The sequence below is a fragment of the Rhodnius prolixus genome, unplaced genomic scaffold (genome assembly GCF_049639745.1).
Source record: "Rhodnius prolixus isolate KJV_2025 unplaced genomic scaffold, Rpr scaffold_6, whole genome shotgun sequence".
Classification (NCBI taxonomy): domain Eukaryota; kingdom Metazoa; phylum Arthropoda; class Insecta; order Hemiptera; family Reduviidae; genus Rhodnius; species Rhodnius prolixus.
In genome coordinates this window covers 5,015,641-5,037,237 of record NW_027411634.1, presented here as the reverse complement: position 1 = coordinate 5,037,237, position 21,597 = coordinate 5,015,641, and the positions used below count along the sequence as shown (strand labels likewise).

At 33.6% G+C, this 21,597-nt stretch overlaps 1 protein-coding gene across 1 annotated transcript in view; it reads right to left on the bottom strand.

Annotated features, from left to right (window-relative positions):
* The window catches only part of LOC141460319 (uncharacterized), a 122,758-nt gene extending 102,848 nt beyond the window's left edge, over nt 1-19,910 (bottom strand). Inside the window, exons 1-2 of the mRNA XM_074140208.1 lie at nt 19,907-19,910; nt 19,455-19,502 (exon numbers count right to left, since the gene is read on the bottom strand). Of these exons, the coding sequence (XP_073996309.1) occupies nt 19,455-19,502; nt 19,907-19,910 (52 nt within the window). The remainder of the gene's footprint in view (nt 1-19,454; nt 19,503-19,906) is intronic.
* Nucleotides 19,911-21,597: the final 1,687 nt, after the last annotated feature.

The following is a 21,597-nucleotide window of genomic DNA, read 5'->3' as shown; positions in this document are numbered from 1 at the left end:
ATGTTTGGCGGTTATAGGCTAGACCCGCAAAGCTTAGATGTATTGTTGGTTAGTGGATTCGATTCCCCTGTATTAGGTCTTGGATTCTATTTAATGGTTAATATGAGACAGATACAGTAAAGTACGTTTAGCTAGTCGCCTCCGTCCATGACACCTAATTTGATGGAGGTAAAGGCCGCCTGAAATGAATAGGCATTACTTAACTTCTTTACAAAACTTTTACTTAATCGACAATTTCTTCAATCATCTAGCCAAATTAAGATTCAATCAGAACAAATCCCAAATAATCCAGCCTAATGACAAATGTCTATCCAATGACAGATGTTTTATTATTATTACAATTAAGTTGTACAAAAACCAAATCTCGTACTTATAAAAATAGCCGATACAGAGAAAGTTCCAATAGCTAATTTTACAAGATTTCATTAAGAAATTGAATGACTTTGCAAAAACACTACCTTGAAGGTAATCAAAAAACAATATTTTTTTACAAATGACTGTTAAAAAAAAGAGATAGAAATCATTTTGTCGATTGTGTGTTTGAGTCTCTATACAAATATTAAATTTTGCTTTTTTTTTTAATTAATTTATTTTTAGCTTTTCAGAAATAAAACCTTCAAAATATTTTTAGCTTTTTTATTTATTTTGTTTAATTTTTTTTGTTTAAAAGAAAATATTTTTTTAATTGAATGTTAATTTTAATTATGAATAAAATTAATTCATTACGATCTAATTTAATTAAAAGTGCAAAATTATCACAAAAAGTGTATTCAATAATTTTTTAATATTTAGGTGTAATTAAATTTAAAAGTGTCTTTAGAAATTTAAAATTTCTAGCATGTCTCAAATTGTGGGCTATGTAAAGCACGATAAGTTTGTCTGTTCAAATCAAGCTGTAGTGGTTAGGTTAAGTTCTAATTCAAAAACAAAAAAAAACTAACTAATAACTCAAATTAAATTAAACATTTAAGCAAAAGAATTGCTCAAACGTAAACTATAATTACAGTTCTATATTTCCTTAAATCTCGAGATTAATGGCAATGGCTATGAGTTTAAAATGTTCAAAAAAAAAAAAAAAAAAATGCAATTCAATGAACGCAAAGGTGATAATTTGTAGCTATAACTTCAAATTACATTTGTAATTTTAATTTAAATTCCTCGCGAAGGTCAATTTGTTTGTAATTAACTCTCAATCCAATTTAATAATTAGTGTTTCGAAACCAAACATATATAGTTATTTTACAATAGTTTCATTAATCAAACAATACGTCAGTTGTTTATTTAGGGCAGATAAAACTACCTCCATTTTTAATTCTTACAATACGAATTCAACTTGTAAATTAGTTTTACTATAAAACGAATGAGATTTATTAAAAGATCTAAATTACTGATCTATATTTTGAATCATTTAAAAGATTGCTTTTTAATTATTATTATTATTATTTTAATTTCAAGCCTATTCATAATGTAAATGGTTACATAATAAATTTTTGTCCCTAGATTATCGGTTAATATAGACAAATATAGTCTATAGGGGAAATGGAATAGCCATTTCTTCCATTATAGATATGGATCTAGTAAGTCTTTATTAGGTTTTAATTAAATCAAGCCCAGTAATTGTGTGAAATTACTTGGTCTTGGCGATCCATACAGCGAATCTTGTTATCAATTCAAGCTAACTCAAATTCTATTGTGACCCTGAAATCTAATTACTGGTTAAGAACAGTCATTTATCGAGGGACGAGTAAGAGAGGAATGCTGCACCATGAGAAGAGGAAGGATGCTGTGAAGATGCTGAGTGCGATACTTGAAACTGATGTTTTTCTGAAAAATGCTAACACTTTCCCAGTTTACTGATAAAAAAACAAACAGGGAAATGTTCTGACACATAAATTTTCCTTAAAATACTATAAACTTCGACTTTAACGATATGAAGTGAACTACCACATTAAAGAAAATTAAGGAGACAAAGTTTACATTGCACAACTACTAGCCCCCAAATGGACTTACGGGCACGAACTACACAGAACTGCCAAATGGACAAAATATATCGCATTCAATTCTTACAATCCAAAATCCTAAGCACTATAGTTAACACTCCATTTTAAGTATCGTAACCTAACCATTCACACCAACCTGAGAACGTCCTACTTATCCAACTTAGCCAAATCCCGTTTAGCCAGCAATTCCATTCCAAACCAGCTGCACGAGTTCTAATCTACTCATCCAAAGCCTTCTCAACTCGCAGTAAAATTTTGTCAATTACAGCCATAATCAGTAATAATGGATAGTAAGGGATAATCCCTTAATATCGTATTAAAAGGTTAAAATATTTTAACAATTGATTACTGTTTATTAACCCACGATTAAAGCACAATATTAAACAGTTTTTAATTAAATACACGTTGATTTTAATTGTTCTTGAAAGTTCATTTAAAGTTACTATTGATTGATTGCTAGAGATTAGCCTGAATAAGTTCATACTTGCATCGAAAAAGATTAGAGTAACCTCTAAATCTCTCTGGAAATCACTGAACCATTACTTAGCAGTGTTGCCATAGAAGCAGAAGTTGCTATATATGATACTTCCTAGCCTAGGGGATCTTAAACGAGCAAAGAGGCAAAGTCTTTGAAGGTGCTCCAACTTCTAAGATCATTCAGCTTTTCAGAGCCACGGCCTTGGTTACCGTAGTCTGGTTACAATACTGGACCATCATCTGACTGGGTGCTGTAGGGAAATCTATTAGCGAGGAGAAAGCCTGAAAAAGGGCAGCCAGAGTATACTCGATCTAGCAGTAGCCCTACGACTGAGCCCAAAGACACTACTCTCTAATCTGAAGATGTCGTTGATGTCCATGGGTTTTAGATATATTGGTTTAGGCCACCCAAAGCACTCTAGCTCACCTACATTAACACACACACTTTCTCAGAATATCAGCTACACCAGAATAATAGAATATAGAAAATTACTGAATTAATAATACTGTTAGGTTAATAGAAAAAAAGGTAGTATTATGCATAAATTTTAATACATCTTCTAGTATTAAATTATTACCTTTCAGGAAGGATAACTATATCTATAAATCGATTCAATTAAATCACGCAGTAAAGTAGATCTCAAGTATTTATCAGACCTTCAATATAAGGAAATCAATTTAAGGCGGCAATATTATACTAATACTCTTAATACATACGTATATGCTAGACGTTAACTCACCTAAATGGTTATGTACATTTTCATTGCTTCCTACATATATATTCAATTCTATATAATATTATTTATTCTTAACTTCAGTATTAGTAACTTATAAAGCATAATTTGCAAGATATCTCTTAAACAAAGTTTTACAAGGTTTGCATTTATTTATTCCCCTGCCCACACTGATAATCTTTTAGAATATCACAAATCTACGAGTATATAAACATCAAGAAATACTTTAAACTACCAAAATCATTAGAATAATAACAATTATAATAAAAATAATCACAGAACATTTCTAGTTTTTTTTCTTTTTGCTTTTGCTTTCTATCCCATTTTGAAAGTGTAATTTACTACACTTTAATGGACTTCACATGTATGGTGGTGCTTATATTTAAGTTCATCAGTATGTAAATTAAGAAATGTTCTTAACTTTTAAAAGCATTTACAAGAAATAATAATATTAATAAACTTGCTTTAATCATGCATTAGAGCATTCCAGTTTTAAATTTAACTTCAAATAATTATACATTTTACTGTAGTAATTTAAATTCTTGGGCCATGGAATTTTTACTAATTATAGTGCCTTAATTTAGGGAGGCATTGTATTAGTAAACTTTTTTTGTAAAGAACATATCAGCTAAGTGCGTTGTGTACACTGGCTTATAACGCGGAGATCCTGGCTTCGAATCCAGGCGCCGTCCCTTGAACTTTCTCTTCCTAGGAGCTTCTTATAGCTCACTGATGTCTGTAACGAGAGAAAAACAGTCCGAAGGCCCGTCAGTGAACTGAAAAAAAGCTGCAAGTGCTAATGACCTCGGAGGTTCAAGCGCCTTAAATTAAAAATAAATAAGTACCTATACGTAAACTGAAGAAATAAGAATGTCTACCCCCTTCCTAAGAAAGGATTTTGAAGTTTTCTTGTCGGAAGTGACAAGTAATATCCGAAAGAGTAAGAAAAAGGAAAGTTTCAGGTGGCCTTTACGTCCAACTACCCAAATTAGGTGTCGTGGACGGAGGCGATTAGCGATCATACTTAATTGCAAATTTCTCATATTAACCATTAAATAGAATACAAGACCTAGACTGAGGAATCGAACCCACTAACCAACAATACATCTTAGCTTTGCGGTCTAGCCTATCACCGCCTAACATACTTTACTATAAATTTCTCTTATTAAACATTAAATAAAAATCAAGACCTAGACTGAGGAATCGAATCCACTAACCAACAATACTTCTTAGCTTTGCGGGTCTAGCCTCTAACCGCCTAACATTCTTTCCTATAAATTTCTCATATTAACCATTAAATAAAATCCAACGTAGACATGGAATCGAATCCACTAACCAACAATACATATTAGCGTTGCGGGTCTAGCCTATAACCGCTCGGCTACCGTGGTACCCGCATCCAGCCCTATTTCACATCAAAACCATGACCCAAAAAAATTTCAACTCTCAATAACTCCTCTACTAATAGATCATTACTCAAGAAAACTATAGCACACTACTCAGTAAAATAGAGTGTGTAAGAGCACAAAATTTCATACGAATAATCAGTTGTTTACTGTGGGAATTATAAGGGCCCCATTTCACAGCAAAACCACGGCCCCAAAAAAATTTCAACTCTCAATATCTCCTCAACTAATGGATCTGTACTCAAGAAAACTATAGCATACTACTCAGTAAAACAGAGTGTGTGAGAGCACAAAATTTCATAGAATAATCTGTTGCTTACTGTGCGAGTTACAAGGGCCCCATTTCACAGCAAAACCACAACCCAAAAAAATGTCAACTCTCAATATCTTCTCAACTATTGGATCTGTACTCAAGAAAACTATAGCATACTACTCAATAAAACAGAGTGTGTAAGAGCTCAAAATTTCATACGAATAATCTGTTGTTTACTGTGGGAATTATAAGGGCCCAATTTCACAGCAAAACCATGACCCAAAAAAAATTCAACTCTCAATATCTTCTCAACTAATGGATCTGTACTCAAGAAAACTATAGCATACTACTCAGTAAAACAGAGTGTGTGAGAGCACAAAATATCATACGAATAATCTGTTGTTTACTGTGGGAATTATAAGGGCCCAATTTCACAGCAAAACCATGACCCAAAAAAAATTCAACTCTCAATATCTTCCCAACTAATGGATCTGTACTCAAGAAAACTATAGCATACTACTCAGTAAAACAGAGTGTGTGAGAGCACAAAATATCATACGAATAATCTGTTGTTTACTGTGGGAATTATAAGGGCCCAATTTCACAGCAAAACCATGACCCAAAAAAAATTCAACTCTCAATATCTTCCCAACTAATGGATCTGTACTCAAGAAAACTATAGCATACTACTCAGTAAAACAGAGTGTGTGAGAGCACAAAATTTCATACGAATAATCTGTTGTTTACTGTGGGAATTATAAGGGCCCAATTTCACAGCAAAACCATGACCCAAAAAAAATTCAACTCTCAATATCTTCCCAACTAATGGATCTGTACTCAAGAAAACTATAGCATACTACTCAGTAAAACAGAGTGTGTGAGAGCACAAAATATCATACGAATAATCTGTTGTTTACTGTGGGAATTATAAGGGCCCAATTTCACAGCAAAACCATGACCCAAAAAAAATTCAACTCTCAATATCTTCCCAACTAATGGATCTGTACTCAAGAAAACTATAGCATACTACTCAGTAAAACAGAGTGTGTGAGAGCACAAAATTTCATACGAATAATCTGTTGTTTACTGTGGGAATTATAAGGGCCCAATTTCACAGCAAAACCATGACCCAAAAAAAATTCAACTCTCAATATCTTCTCAACTAATGGATCTGTACTCAAGAAAACTATAGCATACTACTCAGTAAAACAGAGTGTGTGAGAGCACAAAATATCATACGAATAATCTGTTGTTTACTGTGGGAATTATAAGGGCCCAATTTCACAGCAAAACCATGACCCAAAAAAAATTCAACTCTCAATATCTTCCCAACTAATGGATCTGTACTCAAGAAAACTATAGCATACTACTCAGTAAAACAGTGTGTAAGAGCACAAAATTTCATACGAATAATCTGTTGCTTACTGTGGGAGTTATAAGGGCCCAATTTCACAGCAAAACCATGACCCAAAAAAAATTCAACTCTCAATATCTTCCCAACTAATGGATCTGTACTCAAGAAAACTATAGCATACTACTCAGTAAAACAGTGTGTAAGAGCACAAAATTTCATACGAATAATCTGTTGCTTACTGTGGGAATTATAAGGGCCCAATTTCACAGCAAAACCATGACCCAAAAAAAATTCAACTCTCAATATCTTCCCAACTAATGGATCTGTACTCAAGAAAACTATAGCATACTACTCAGTAAAACAGTGTGTAAGAGCACAAAATTTCATACGAATAATCTGTTGTTTACTGTGGGAATTATAAGGGCTTCATTTCACAGCAAAACCAGGACCCAAAAAAAATTCAACTCTCAATATCTTCCCAACTAATGGATCTGTACTCAAGAAAACTATAGCATACTACTCAGTAAAACAGTGTGTAAGAGCACAAAATTTCATCTTTGAAACTTTTGAACTTTTTGTATACTGATGTTTCTCGATAATTGAATGACGCAGATGCCCTAGAAGGTTTGAACGAAATTAAAACACTCCGGTAGGATAGTTGTATAAGGGTTGATCGTCAATAACTGCATGAAAAAGCGTAATGTTGAAAAATATTACATTATTTAGGTGGGCCAATTTAAAAACCGATTGTTATTAATTATGAATAAGACTGATTTTTGTTGTTAAAAATCTAAGTGGAACAGTGATTTAGGTATTTTGAATTTTTTAGGTCGTTTCAGGATTATACTTGTTGTCAATCACTGGTCCCACCCCATGTCAATCACTGGTACCACCGAAAATTCGGTATGTCAATCACCGGGTCATTGAAATACTTTAAAAAAAGTAATAATTTTTGGTTGACATAAAAATCGAATTTACTGAATACATAATACAATCTAATGGAGCGGCACAATTGTACCAACCAACACCTGGAGCCAAAATAACGGAAGATATTCTAAACGAAACTCGAATTTTTTCTTAAGCTCTAAATTACCGGTCCCTTCACCCTATTTGTTTTGTGTGAGTGCTTTTTTAAACTCATTTTTCGAAAAAAATAAGCATATGCTTACAAAAACCCTTTAGTCTGTTGTTTATTTTAAACTTCTCTGCCATAAACCTATTTATTTCAAACATTATTCTGAACAAAATTATTATTTAACAGTTCTGAGATCTGAGTATATCTATACTGATTTAAATCTCTTAAATCTTTAGATCTTTTAAAACGATTCCTCTTTTTTTTTTGTGACGGTGCGGATTTCAGCCTCGTCAAATTCGATGATAGGAGGGGTAGAATGGTGCTGATGGGTATGGCTTACAGCTTTGTTGAACTCGATGATTACCCGGTCAGATTTGGAGGTGTTTGGATCTGGCACAATTTAGGAGCGCCAGAACCGCCATTTTCCCTCTACTATCCCTAAGACGTGACTAGCCTGAGGATACCCTCGGGTGAATTCGATTTTTTTTTTTTAAACACGAACTTTTTCTTAATGTAAATAACTTAATATTTGAATCCCAAATGTTTTATTGAACAGTTCCCTCTCGTTTTGTTAACTTCAAACTATTTCCTTGTGACTACATTTAAGAATTCAGACCAAACTACTGTAATTTAAAATCTCCAGCAAAGATAAGAAATAGTGTTGCTCAGAAATTGTAGGTAGTGATTTGGATTTTAGCATTTTACCTTGGAATAAAATTTATTCTAATATTTTCCATAATGATCAAAGTCTGGAGAAATATCTTGAGTTGGAAAATTTCAAGTTACCTGTCATTTTTCGAGATTTTTAATTACAATACTCCCGAGAATAACGGGGACAATTCAGTTGCGTAACCCTAAAATAGGAATTCTAGATTCGGATAAACGTTTGTTATAGATATATAATTTTTTTGTTTTTCTAAACATTCACCAATGATCTAGTTTGACAGTTCCACTTACACAGCTGTTATTATTACTGGAGCACGTACAATAGACGTCCTAGATTTTCCAATATTTCCTTCTGTTTTGTTTGGTTCTATTGTGATAGAATACATGATAGATTGAAGTGTAGAATTGTGTATCTATAGATTATCTTAGCTTAATGTTTCTAATCGGAGGAAAAGATTTAGCTGTAATGGTTTAGCTGCAAGTTCATTTAGAAACACAAGCAAACAGATCATTATCTAAAAATCTTCTCTTTTTTTTGACGTGAATACGTCTTTAAATTAGCTATCATATGGAGGCAATCCAAAAAACCTAATGATAACAAAATCGGGGGATACAGTTTGGCAATATAGTTTCGAATCTATCGTCTACATCTAAAAATTAAATTAGACCACTGGATAGCTAAAGAATCAAAGAATTCATTACGATAAGCGAGGACTGTGACGCATCGCGCGCGATGGAGGGGAAAGCGCCGTCATTTTGAGATCATTTTGCTGCGTATCGAGATTTGCAATGAGTACAACTTTTGACTCGGAGAAGCTACGATGTTCGTTTAAGTTTTAATCGTCAGCTGTCGTTACAGTCTATCGATTGTATACAAAACATTAGTGTAAAATAGTGACAGTGAATATAATAAGGTGTTAGAATAAAAAAATATTATCAAAAATATATAATGTCGGCCTATACGCGTCGAAAAGCCAAAACCAAATACAGAGATCGCATACGGTTGGAAAGGGCTTCTCAAGAACAATCGTAATAATAAAACACTATATGACCGAGTCAAGCTGTGCCGGGGACGTAAAAGAATGAATGCGACCGAACGGATCAACTACGGTGTCAGTACATCTGCAGCTGGGGTGGTTGAAATTATGCAAGTGGATGATGAATTCGCTTCTACATCGACAACGGACTGTATAGGCATAGATTGTGTTTGATCGTCGATTATGAAGACACATTGGGCAGCAGCTAGTGCACGTTTCACTACGACGTTTGTCAACAATCCATTCGGACATAAGTGTGATGTGTGTGATCGTCTATGTTTTCTGCGCTCATTGAAGCTAACAAAAGAAAAACACTTACCGCTGCTTAATAATATATTATTATTATATTATAAAAAATATAACCCGTTACGTAAACGTATTCACGTACAACACACGGTCGTGTCCATGACACAGCCATAGTTTTTTTTCGAATTCAGGGGGCCCTCCAAAAACAGAGGGCAATTTTCTTTAAAAAAAATTAAATAAATAAAGCTAATAATCTATCTAAGCTATCGTAGCCCAAAAGAAGAAGCAATTACTCGGCTGTACGCAATTAGACGACAGCTGCAAATAACAAGAACGATTGCCGGAAACGAATCGAGGAAAGCTAAGACCCAAAACACTGTATTGCAACATCATCATGTTTGAAAGAGAAAGACATAGTCGCATTTCCTTGCGATTAGAAAATAAGTATAAAGAATTCAGTGCAAAATTATTCCAGTTAAAGGCGACTGTACAGGCACTAGGTAATGACGTAATACCCGGGAGGAAGAACCAGAGCGTAACCTATTAGTTTGGAATAATTAAGTAATTATTTAAATGTTTTATTACTTTACACCAGATCTTTATTTTAGCTTCCTGCTAAAATCATGAAGTCGTAACATTAATTACTTTAACTAATTCCAAAAAAAAAAAAAAGAATTGGTTCACTCTGCGATTCTGACTTTCATTTTGAAGGTTATTACAGATAGGATAAGTGTTCAGCTGGTTTTGGGACAAATGTAAGGATAAAAATAACTTAGAGGACTTATACTTAACAATAAATGATAGCATTAATGGTTTAATCCGTTGGAGAGTGGTGCTTACAGTTATTAGTTTAAGTACGAGTAAGTATCTTGTCTAGTTCCCAAGTCCTTTCAAAGTAAGTGATATCCCACCCAAAACTTTGGACAGCTGATTTGTGGGCAATCAGTGGCTCCTAGAGCTACTGGTGATGTCATCGCGAAGTTTCATAACTGTCGGTGGTACGCGAGTTGCTGGTTGGTGGTACGCGAAAAATAATCAATAATGGCGGACATAAAAAATTTTTAAAAAAATTAAATCATAAAACTATCATAGAAACGGTTTTTCCCTATAATTCATAAAAATTATTTTAATTAATAATATTATACAGTAAAATTGTTAATACGTACAGTAATAAGGTTAATCCATCTCGAGATACGAGAAAATATAATAGCACATTTAACAGAATTAAAATTGTCTTTCTTGGAGTATTTTCCAAAACCGGAAAACACGAATGATAATTGGATTTCAAACCCCTTCTATAAAGAAAATTTAGGAAAAGCTACGATATTATCGATAAAAGAAGGCCTGCAAAGCTAATATGCATTGTGGTACTGGGTTCGATTCCCGGTCTTGGCCTTGGATTTTATTTAATGGTTAAATGAGAAATAGTAAAGTACGTTTGCTATTCGCCTCCGTCCACGACACCTAGTAAATGGTAGTTGGACGTTAAGCCCCGCCTGAAAAAGTAGGCGATTATCGATAAAAGATAAAGAAAATTTAATAGAATTATCATGTGACAAAGATCTTCTAAAAGAGACTGCATTGTAATGGGTAAGCTCTATCCAAGCAACATTAAATTTAATTTAAAAAAAGGTTTTAAAACTAAGATCTTACACTTTACAAAGTCTATAAAGTGAACATGAACTTGGAACTCCTTTGTAACAGATACATTGTATCTCTATACAAATAAAGATAATTATAGTAAAATACACTCGGAAAAACAAATTTCACGAAATACAATCATTTTTACGAAGTAGTACAATTTAGCATGATGTACTACCAAGTGGTACGCGAGCCAAAAAAAAAGGTTGGGAAACGCTGGTCTACAGCTTTGCCTGCCTTCCAAGGCTTTTTCTTAAGGCTAAGGAATGGCCCTTAAATGGTATCCCTATCCTCTGCTCCTCTATAGTGGTCATCCCTAGTGCTGCACGAGACCGAGACGAGGCGAGACTTTATGCAGCCTCGATCTCGGTCTCGGTCTCGTCGAGATATCTCTGTCTCGGTCTCGTCGAGATATCTCGGTCTCGGTCTCAGTTTTTTTGAATTTTTGTTTAAGTATTAAAAGTGGTTTGCTATTAATAATCTTTTCAAAAAATGTTATTATTTTCTAATAATTATTTTAATTTATATATTGGTAATGAAAATGTGTGTAAAAGAAGAAAACTACTTACACTTCAATGCATCATATGTTACTATTACTGTTATATATCTTTATATAATTTCAAAAAGATCTTAAAAACGCGCCAAATGAAAGACCCAAATAACATATCTGCCTCCTATAACAAGTCGATTCGTGAAATAAAAAATACACCTCCCAACAAACTTCCCGCTCCATTAGTTATGGCTGTTGGTGAAGATAAAGAATCTGATGATTCACCTTTTGACGACGACGACGACTGCATCAATATTTTTGCACCATTTGCTCAAAAATCAGCAAATATCACCGAAGCATGGAAGACAGAAATAATTAATTATACCAAATTAGACCAAGCACCAGTAGACGTTGACATTTTAGAATGGTGGAAAACACTTGAGAATTCCTTCAAAAATTTGTCTAGAATGGCGAAAGATATTTTTAGTATCTGTGCAACTTCAGTGCCATCGAAAAGATTATTTTCGTAAGCTGCGATGATAATGACCAATAGAAGATCTTCTTTAACTTCTGACTCAGTAAAAGCTCTTTTATGTATCAATGCTTGGGCAAAGAGTATCTTAAAAACGAAAATAGTGCGAGACCTGCAAAGCTAATGAGTATTGTGGTACTGGGTTCGATTCCCGGTCTTAGGCCTTGGATTTTATTTAATGGTTAATAGAAGAAATTTACAGTAAAGTATGTTTGCTAGTCGCCTCCGTCCGCGACACCTAATTGGTAGTTGGACGTAAAGCCCCGCCTTAAAAATAGGCGATTACTTTACTTTGCTTACTTTACTTATGTAATTCGAAGTCAAATAGATGTAGTAATATTGAACATATATAATAAAATCGTAACTTTTAATAATTAATTCAATACCCGTAATGATTATTTATTAATAAAGAACACAATTTTATAATTTTGTAGCTAAAAATTAATATTTGAAAAACCGAGACGAGACCGAGAATTCTCGACGAGATATATATCATGTCTCGATCTCGGTCTCGGTCTCGGTTGCTCAAGTCTCGGTCTCGGTCTCGGTACCCGAGATTTGTCTCGTTTCTCGTGCAGCACTAGTCATCCCGGTAAAATGGCTTTTTTAAAATTCTCACCCACCCAAATTGTATTCAAAATTACTTCCTATTTCTTTACTCAATTAATCAAATTGTTTACTTTTTTTTTTGTACACAAAGGACTTCAAAAACCTGTATTTCCGGTGGCAACTCAAAATAGATCGCAACATTTACTTTTAATGCTATTAACAGGAAGTAAAAATAAATTTTCTTGGGCAGAAATTTCCTTTATGAGTGCCCCAGTAAAAAAAATCATAAAATATAACCTTTTTTTATATAATCATATAATAATCTATAATGGTTATTTATTGCTTTAAATAATTTTCAAAGTGATTATTTTTATACATATTGATTATCCTACAACATGGCGTAATTTGTCTTCCAATATTAAGATGAATTCCTGTTATAACTTGGATTTATGCAAACAGTAATCGATTAATGACGCGGTAGTCATAAATTTATTTAATTATTGATTACAAAAAATAAAATAAATCGATATGGAAATTAACACTTCTAGAGTGATTAAAGTAATTTTTACACCTTTTTTTTTTTGGAACGTAATTACCCAAAATTGTTTGTTTTTTTTGTAAGGTGAGATAAAAAAAGCCAATTTCCAGGTGAGAATGTCCTACGTATGGCCTTCTACAAGTACTGCCCAAATTGGTATAATAAGTAGGTATTTCAATAGGTAATTTTTAATTAGCTACAAAAAAGTCAAAGTTATTTTTTAAGGTTTGATATATTTTATTTATTTTTTTTTTAATGCAAATAGTTGTGATCTAAACAAACTTGAATTGATAGTTTTTCTTTTAAACTTGATTGGTTTAATAACTAAGAATAAGGAGATATCATGGAGTGGACAAATAAGGCCTAAAATTTTGTTTTTCTTTACTTAATCTTGGTCACACAGAATTTAGATGATTATCAGGACGAAATATCAGTTATTACTGATTGAAGGGAAAAGAGTGTATGGCCTCCTAATAAGAAGGAGAGGACTCTGATACTTGTGAACCACTTTTAGAACCACCCTAGGGATGCAGAATCACTAACAACAGATATTAGCAGCCGATGAACCAGAAGAGATCTAAGAACTGATTCCGTCGTTCACGTACTGGAACTTACAACTATTCTACTTTAGAAGATATGATTGAAATCTTTAGGATACAGTAGACTGCGATAGTGGATTGACGCTCAGTACGGAAATAAGTGTGTGAATGATCTGTCCATGAATATTAGTTCGAATTTTCACGAAGGAAAAATGGTCAGCAACTTTCTCAATGGGCTCTCGACCTTTTCACGCTTAACGTGAGCCCATTCTAGGAACTTCCCCTAGGAATAGATGAACCATGGAACTAAGTTCACTTCCGCCAATAATTTATCAAGCTTTCATTACGCTATTATTCTGGACAAGAATAACAAAGATAGCCCTTATTGCTCCAGTAATATTGGCTAAGAAGAAATAACTTGACAAGAACAAGACTCCGGCCAAGAAAGAGACAGGAAACTATTTCTTTCTTTCTTCTTTTTTTTTTTTAATGAAACCGGAAACTGTTCTGCAGAGTGTGTTACGACGAATATCTCTAGATGGTAGACACATAGTGGTGTTTTGTGCGTGATAGATAACTTCATTTCAAATCTCACACGCATGTTGGACGGTAATATTACGCATAACCTCAAAACTTATGCAATCATTGTTCTCCATTGATTTATACGATACGTATATACGAGTGCTCCACATGATAAAACTTGGCCTAATGAAGGCGGACATCTGTTATGAATGAATCCCTTAACTAGAGTATATGACTCTATGACACGTGTATTACACGTGTATAATAATAAATTTATGACTAGTTTATTTTTACAAAAAAAATGGTAAGATTTTTCTCAGGTGATATTTATTTTTAGTCTCTTTAACAAATCTTCGAATTTATTTATTTTTTTAGGTGCCAAGATACTAAATCCAGAAATATTATGTTGTCTTGAAGTTTGTTTGTACAGGGGATAAAGAAATGAACAAGTTTTAGTTACAGAAAGAGGATAAATGAGTTTGGAGCTTAAAACCTTGTAAGGAGGGGGGTGTTAATGCCCTACTAAGGCAAGCAAAGCTGAAGTCCTCCCCTCCACTGACAAAGGTTAAGCCAATGAGCTAATCTTTATTGTTTTCCCATTTTTTCCCTCAGAACGATTTATTCCTGACGATTTTCTTTTGTAAGTTTAAATCAGGGAAAAATCGGGGCTCAAAAAAAATTAATGCTATTTAGGGCATATCAATAGAAATTTCGGTCTTGAGATTTGGACCTCTAAAGGGTAGACTTAAAGATAAACAATTATACTTTGACGACTCCCATTTGGAAGCTGAACCAATTCTAATGATTCAGGATATAACACAGCAACTGTATGCACAGAGTTGTTACTGTAAAAAGCGCATTGGAAAGATAATTTGATTGGTAACTCCATGGGTTTTTTTGGGGGGGCAAAAATTTGGGTCCCACCTGCATTTGCGTTAACAAAAAAACACCGATGGGGGGGATGAACCCTGATTTGTGATTAAAACTGGATTCTGTAAAATGAAACTGGACAAGGCCCTAAAACAAAATACCATTAAATATTGTACATATGGTTAATGGGAACCATTATACATTTTTGAAAACCAATAAATCGACGAAATTAACCGGAAATCATACCAACAACATCCGGTCATCGTCAAAAAAGAAAAAAATCTGTTACTTGCCATCGCTTAACCGCAAATTTAACAAAGCACTGTCCAAAAATTGGAATCAGTTTTAAGATCAAAGAGCTACCACACGCATCATAATATCACCTCTAGCAAAGCATCTTGCTGATAGTTCCCACAACACTGAGGTCCATGCAAAAAACAAGGAATACGTCAAAAAAAAAAAGAACTTGAAACCTGAGGACCATCTTTGTACTCGACTTCTGAAGCCTGCAAAACAAGACTGTACCAACTGTACTGTTCTCTATTCAAAATATAATTTCGACCTCCAACAGTGATAAAAATAAATAACAAATAATACAGGCTATCATAAAAGTTATTTTAGTGTACTAGAATCCTGTATATGAATATATTCATATCAAAAGTAAATAGTTATTGTTATGAAAGCAAGTTTTACTTTTAACAAAATGGCTAAACGACTTGACAGTTACTATTCGACTGGGTAAAAACTGTACCACTCATTGCCACAACCTGAAAGTCTCTAATGATACAAGAAATCTGAAAGAACAACTACTACTAACAGAATTTGCGGCAGCGAAAGATGCATAATTATGATACAATACTAGTCAATTTGCAACAAAGTGTGCAAGAAGATGTGCAAGTTCAAGGTGCATGACAATAATCATCACAAAACACATTATTATTTGTTTTCTAAACCAATTTAAACGTCCTCAATTTTTGTATTAATAGATTTTTATTTTTTCCCTTAATTTTAGAAAGCTGAAACCATTTGGTTTAAATAATAGAAATTTATGTAATAATACAGGAACTAATTAGAAATATTTTGTTTTTGATAGATAACTTAAGTATCGTAAGTCAGTATTTGGTGACTAAATTCTAATATTATCTCAAATCTACACTATTAGAGTTTCTCAGATGATTAATTAGAATATCTGTGACAATATTATATAATAATAATAACAATATTTAGATTGTGCAAACTATATTCCGAATCGTTTAGAACTAATAATTCCAAATGTATAGTGTGGGACAAATTAGATGTATCTAAATAGATTTCTTGTAAATTTCATGAATAAATAATGTATTTGGAGGTTAGTAAAGTATAAAATACATAGATCGATGTAGTGGGTAACGTTTAGATAAATTATACGTCTCTACTTTTTATAAAAGTTGCTTAACTAGCTATTTTAATTGTCGCTTCATTTTTCAAACTTCTCAACGTTATTTCAGTGAACTGAAATCCTGTATACATAGTACATATTAAAAGTAAATAGTTATTTTATGAAAGTTAGTGTTACTTTTTTTTTAACAAATTGCTAAATGACATGACAGTTCACAATTCGACTGGGCCAAGTTTAGTCTCGTATATCTATCAGATTAGTAGATAGTTTTTTGAAGATTTATTAAATAATAGTTTTAATTACCAGCTGAAACAGGCCATAGTGACTACAATATTTTTTGATGCATTTGAGCTGTTGAATCATCCTCCCGAAGTTTCGACCTCTCCTCCGTGTACATTACTTTGGATATTTTGCGAGAAAATCAGCACGATGTTTTCAATATTTCATTGCAAGAAAATCGATACCGATTTTTCTTTGACTGACCGTAAAGCCGGAGGTGGGAAACATCATTTCTCTTGATTCTGGACAGCAAATTCTTGAATGAGAGAAGACTTCGCAAATTAAGATAGAAAAAAAAGAAAAGTACATCAAGGCCACTTTAGTCTACTCCCTTGGAACAGAGTACACACTACTTCTGCTAATGTCAGAATATCGGCAAGGATAACGGGTTACCTTTTCAACCAGAGGGCAACTTAGAGGTCACCTAGAACGTGATGGAGGTTCAGTTTCCTATTAAAAAAGACCCGTGGAATAGTTCACAGTTCTATGGAAAATGAAAACTATAAAAATTTCTGATCAAAATAATTATAGTAATAATAGAGAGGGAAGGGATTAGCTATGAGGTTAGCATACTGGACTCCTACGCGGAGGTGCCGGGTTCGAATCCAGCAGCTGACCCTTAGATTTTCTCTTCCTAGGAGCTTCTTACAGCTCACTGTCCGGTGATGGACAGTGTTGTCTGTAACGAGAGAACACTGTCCGGAGGCCGGCAGTGCACTGGAAAAAGCTCCGGGCGCTAATGACCTCAGCTGTTGATGCGCCAAAAAAAAAAAAAAAAAAAAAAAATAGAGTTTCAGCGGTGTATCATTAATATTAGTGCAAGCAACTTATCTAGAAAAACTTAACACGACTGAAATGCACTCATTGCATCGTTCGGTGCACTTTCTTGTCCCACTATATAGATATCTAGATCATTCGTATAAAGGTTAATGAACTTCATGCACGTATGTCCATCAAAGTTCATTCGATTTATTTTTTTCTAATATAGGACAAAAACTTAGAACGCATCTCTTGACCTTTTGCATTTCAACCTTTAACATCTATCCTCGAACGCACGAATCAGTAACTGCATAGGTTAACTTATTTTTGATGACTTTAAAGATCAAAAACAAAAAAGGAAAAATGATAAATACTCTAGCTTGACTTTGAAATCAAACTCTTATCAGCCATGACACTAAACGTTCTGTCTTTATTTACTTACTAAGACTAAAATACTTAATTTTGAAAATTACATAAGATCGAATTACTTTATTTATTGTACAAGAAGATAGAAGTAAAGAAATAATAAAGTTGATAATGTGAGTTTAAATCCGAAGTTGTGGAAATCTTTGCTTTTATCCTCCGTGGCGTGCGCTTAATGTGTCTTCGACTAGTTTTGGACATTCATCCAACATTAGAGCAAGATTTAACAGGTAGAAGTAAAGATTTCAACTTACAGAAGTTTAGTAAGAGACGGAAACCTAAGTAAAGACAAAAATCTTTACACCAACCGGTTAAATCTACCACTGATAATGGATGTCTAGTCGAAGATGCGTGCTATGGCGGTTAAAATCAAAGATACAATTAATTGCCCTTGAGAATTATTACTTGAAGATCCCCCCCCCAAAAAAGACTAATACGTAATTAAATTCTGGAAAAGTAGGAAGTAAAAGCGCTCAATATGATTATTAAAGTCGTCTGCAATGATAACGCCATTATAAATCAAAGTATCTAATCTAGCATTATAATTATTATTTTTTTTGGATGCTAGAAATGATTGTCTGCAAGATTAATTGCTACAGATTCAGGAAGACATTACTAGAATTGTGTCACATCATTGTCAAGCAATGATAATCATCATTGCATCGATGAAGTTAGATTATTCATCATAAATTACAAATCAAGAGATTAATACATTTCTTTGACAAAGAATCTTACATTTTTTAAATTAATTATTGCTTTTTCATAAATTAAAGTCTAGCATTTGCTTTTAAAGTATCTAAACATTTTAGCAGATGATAGAACTTAAATATTGTATTTGAATTAGTGTTTAACGAAGGATGGTTAACGCGATATAGTTTTGCAAAGATTTTAACTATACTTTAAAAAATTTGCCTCTGAAATTACTATAAATAGAAGGCGCCAAGGTTGTCGAACGGTTATAGGCAATACCCGCAAAGCTAAGATGTATTGTTGGTTTAGTGGGTTTCAATTCCCGTGTCTAGACCTTGCATTTTATTTAATGGTTAATATGAGAAATTTACAGTAAAGTATGTTAGGCGGTTAGAGGCTAGACCCGCAAAGCTAAGATGTATTGTTGGTTAGTGGATTCGATTCCTCAGTCTAGGTCTTGGATTTTATTTAATGGTTAATATGAGAAATTTATAGTAAAGTATGTTTGCTAGTCGCCTCCGACCACGACCCCCTATTTGGTAGATGATTTCAGTAAAGCTCGCCTGAAAAAATAGACATTACTTTACTTACTTCGCTACAAATAACAATGTGAATACTTGTAATTGCTTGCTTGTAATCCTGGAACAACAACCAAGAGCGCAACCAGAAATTCGTTTAGAGGGAGAGGAATGGTTTAATGCGCCAGGGTGCAACTGAATCTGGGCAGACTTCTTCTTCCCAAGGGATCTATACTGAAATTACTTCGAATTTTCCGATCAGAGAATTATATTTAGAATGTAGACAACGGATAGATTCATCTTTCTATTCAGATGTAGAAGAGTTAAGCCATTTAATCTTGTCTTAGAGCTGAAATGTCCTTAATAAAGGATCAATAGCCTACGTTATAATTAAATTTTTGGCGGCACATTGCTAGGAAAACTTGTAATTTATTTTCAACGATTTTGCCAATAATAATAATAATTTCATTCAACATACCACCACCAGCACCAGGTTCACAGCTGCCAGTTAGTTCTGGACACTTACCTGTAACAGATAAAATTCAATTAGAATCAATTATGGGTGACAGGAGGCGGGTATTGCTGCCCAAAGCACTGCTTCCAGAGAGGCTGATTGTACCATTTATTAAGAATATGGTATTGTCATTTCAATCAATATGAAGTGGACTAGTGATCTTGCGGGTAGCTTTTCCATGCTCAGAGTCTCTCAAGTTTTTGGGGCAACACTCCCGGTATGTTGTGGAGAAGTTTAGAAGAGGATACAGTGGCCCAGTTACTAGGGTAAATCTGATTTCTCCCTTAGTCTAGCGTCTCGATAAGTTTAATAGGCCAAATACTTCTGAGGCTGGATTATCTGACGGTAGTTTCTTTGAAGCCATCCAATGATTTGACTAAACACCCCCACACATCCTGAACATCCGTTCCACTTACCCATCATGGACTTTACGTGGAATTTATAACTCGAGACTAATTTTAATTCAACTACCACCTGAGCTGCATTCGTAAAATGTAAAAAAAAAAATTAATATAAAAAATTTAAAAACTCAATTCGATCGATTTTTGATCAATAAATATTCTTTAGTATGACTTTTTTTTATAACAGACAGACTTACAGACAAAAAATTCTGAAAAGAAAGGCCCGGTGACCAAGCAACTGCACAGATCATTCTCTCCATTCGTAATCTGAATACCATTATTTACATGACGCAAAGACTCTGTTGCAATCCACAAACTATAAAGTGATTTTTTATTCCCCACCCACCAATATTATAATTTTATAGAAATTTATATGTAACATACGAATTGCATTTTGGTCTTTTAATGCATATAAAAATACCCCCATTTTTAGAAAGTATAAAGGCAATACAAATTTTAAATTGAATACAAAAAAATTAAGATGCACTCTTCTTTATTTTGCTAGCAATAGATGATAATTGTGTTTTTATGTAGTTATTTTTATTTTTTTATTTTATTTTTTAACTATAAAAGTTTATTTGTACCAATCATTGACCAGTGATCAGCGCATGTTCAAGCATGTTAACTCAGGATATTTCATGCATGCCTCACACACAAACATACACATACACACAAACTAAAGGTCATTATCTTCATTTCAATAGTTACATGTTGCATACCAGTTACTTTTGCATAATATTTTTACAAAGGAATTTTGTAACCTCATTTTTTCCTTTTCTTCACTTTTACTACCAGAAGGTTAAGGTGATCAAAATTTTGGTTTTCTTTTATGGTGTTTTACAATAAATTATTTATGTAGAGTAATTTTGGATGAAGTAAAGTAATCGCCTATTTTTCAGACGTGGCTTAACGTTGCAACTATCAATTAGGTGTCGCGGACGTGGGCAGAATATTACTACTTTACTATTAATTTTTTTTTTTGTAACAAATAAAAAAAAGTAGCTACATACAGGCTTCACGAACTGGGGATCTCTCACTTACAAGGCCACGTTCGTGATCACTCATACTGCCAGCCTCCTCTTGTTCTAGAAACGTGAACACTGCCAAACATCCGCACAAAAGCTGAACATTTGTTTTAGCAGGCTTTTCGGGCTATAAGGATTGTAATGGTGTTTGGTAAGGGCACAAAGTTATGCATGAATTGGGTGTTTCGGTGAGCTAAAGTTAGCCTATGGGTATACTAAACCCAATAACTGTTCATCATTTTTGGTGACTGAATAATAGTTTCAATTAGATGAAAAATTAATGCCACTTTCGGTCCTTATAAACTTTATTATGCCGAGCTTTCGACCGAGGGACTACGGTCATCTTCAGGGCTAATTTATAATATACTGTTTTAAATCATTAGAGGGTTGGTGTGTCTTCTGTCTTGTCTGTTCATGGACTCTTTGATTCGATTGGCCTGCGTCTTGTTCATTATTTTTGGTGACTGAATAATAGTTTCAATTAGATGAAAAATTAATGCCACTTTCGGTCCTTATAAACTTTATTATGCCGAGCTTTCGACCGAGGGACTACGGTCATCTTCAGGGCTAATTTATAATATACTGTTTTAAATCATTAGAGGGTTGGTGTGTCTTCTGTCTTGTCTGTTCATGGACTCTTTGATTCGATTGGCCTGCGTCTTGTTCATTATTTTTGGTGAC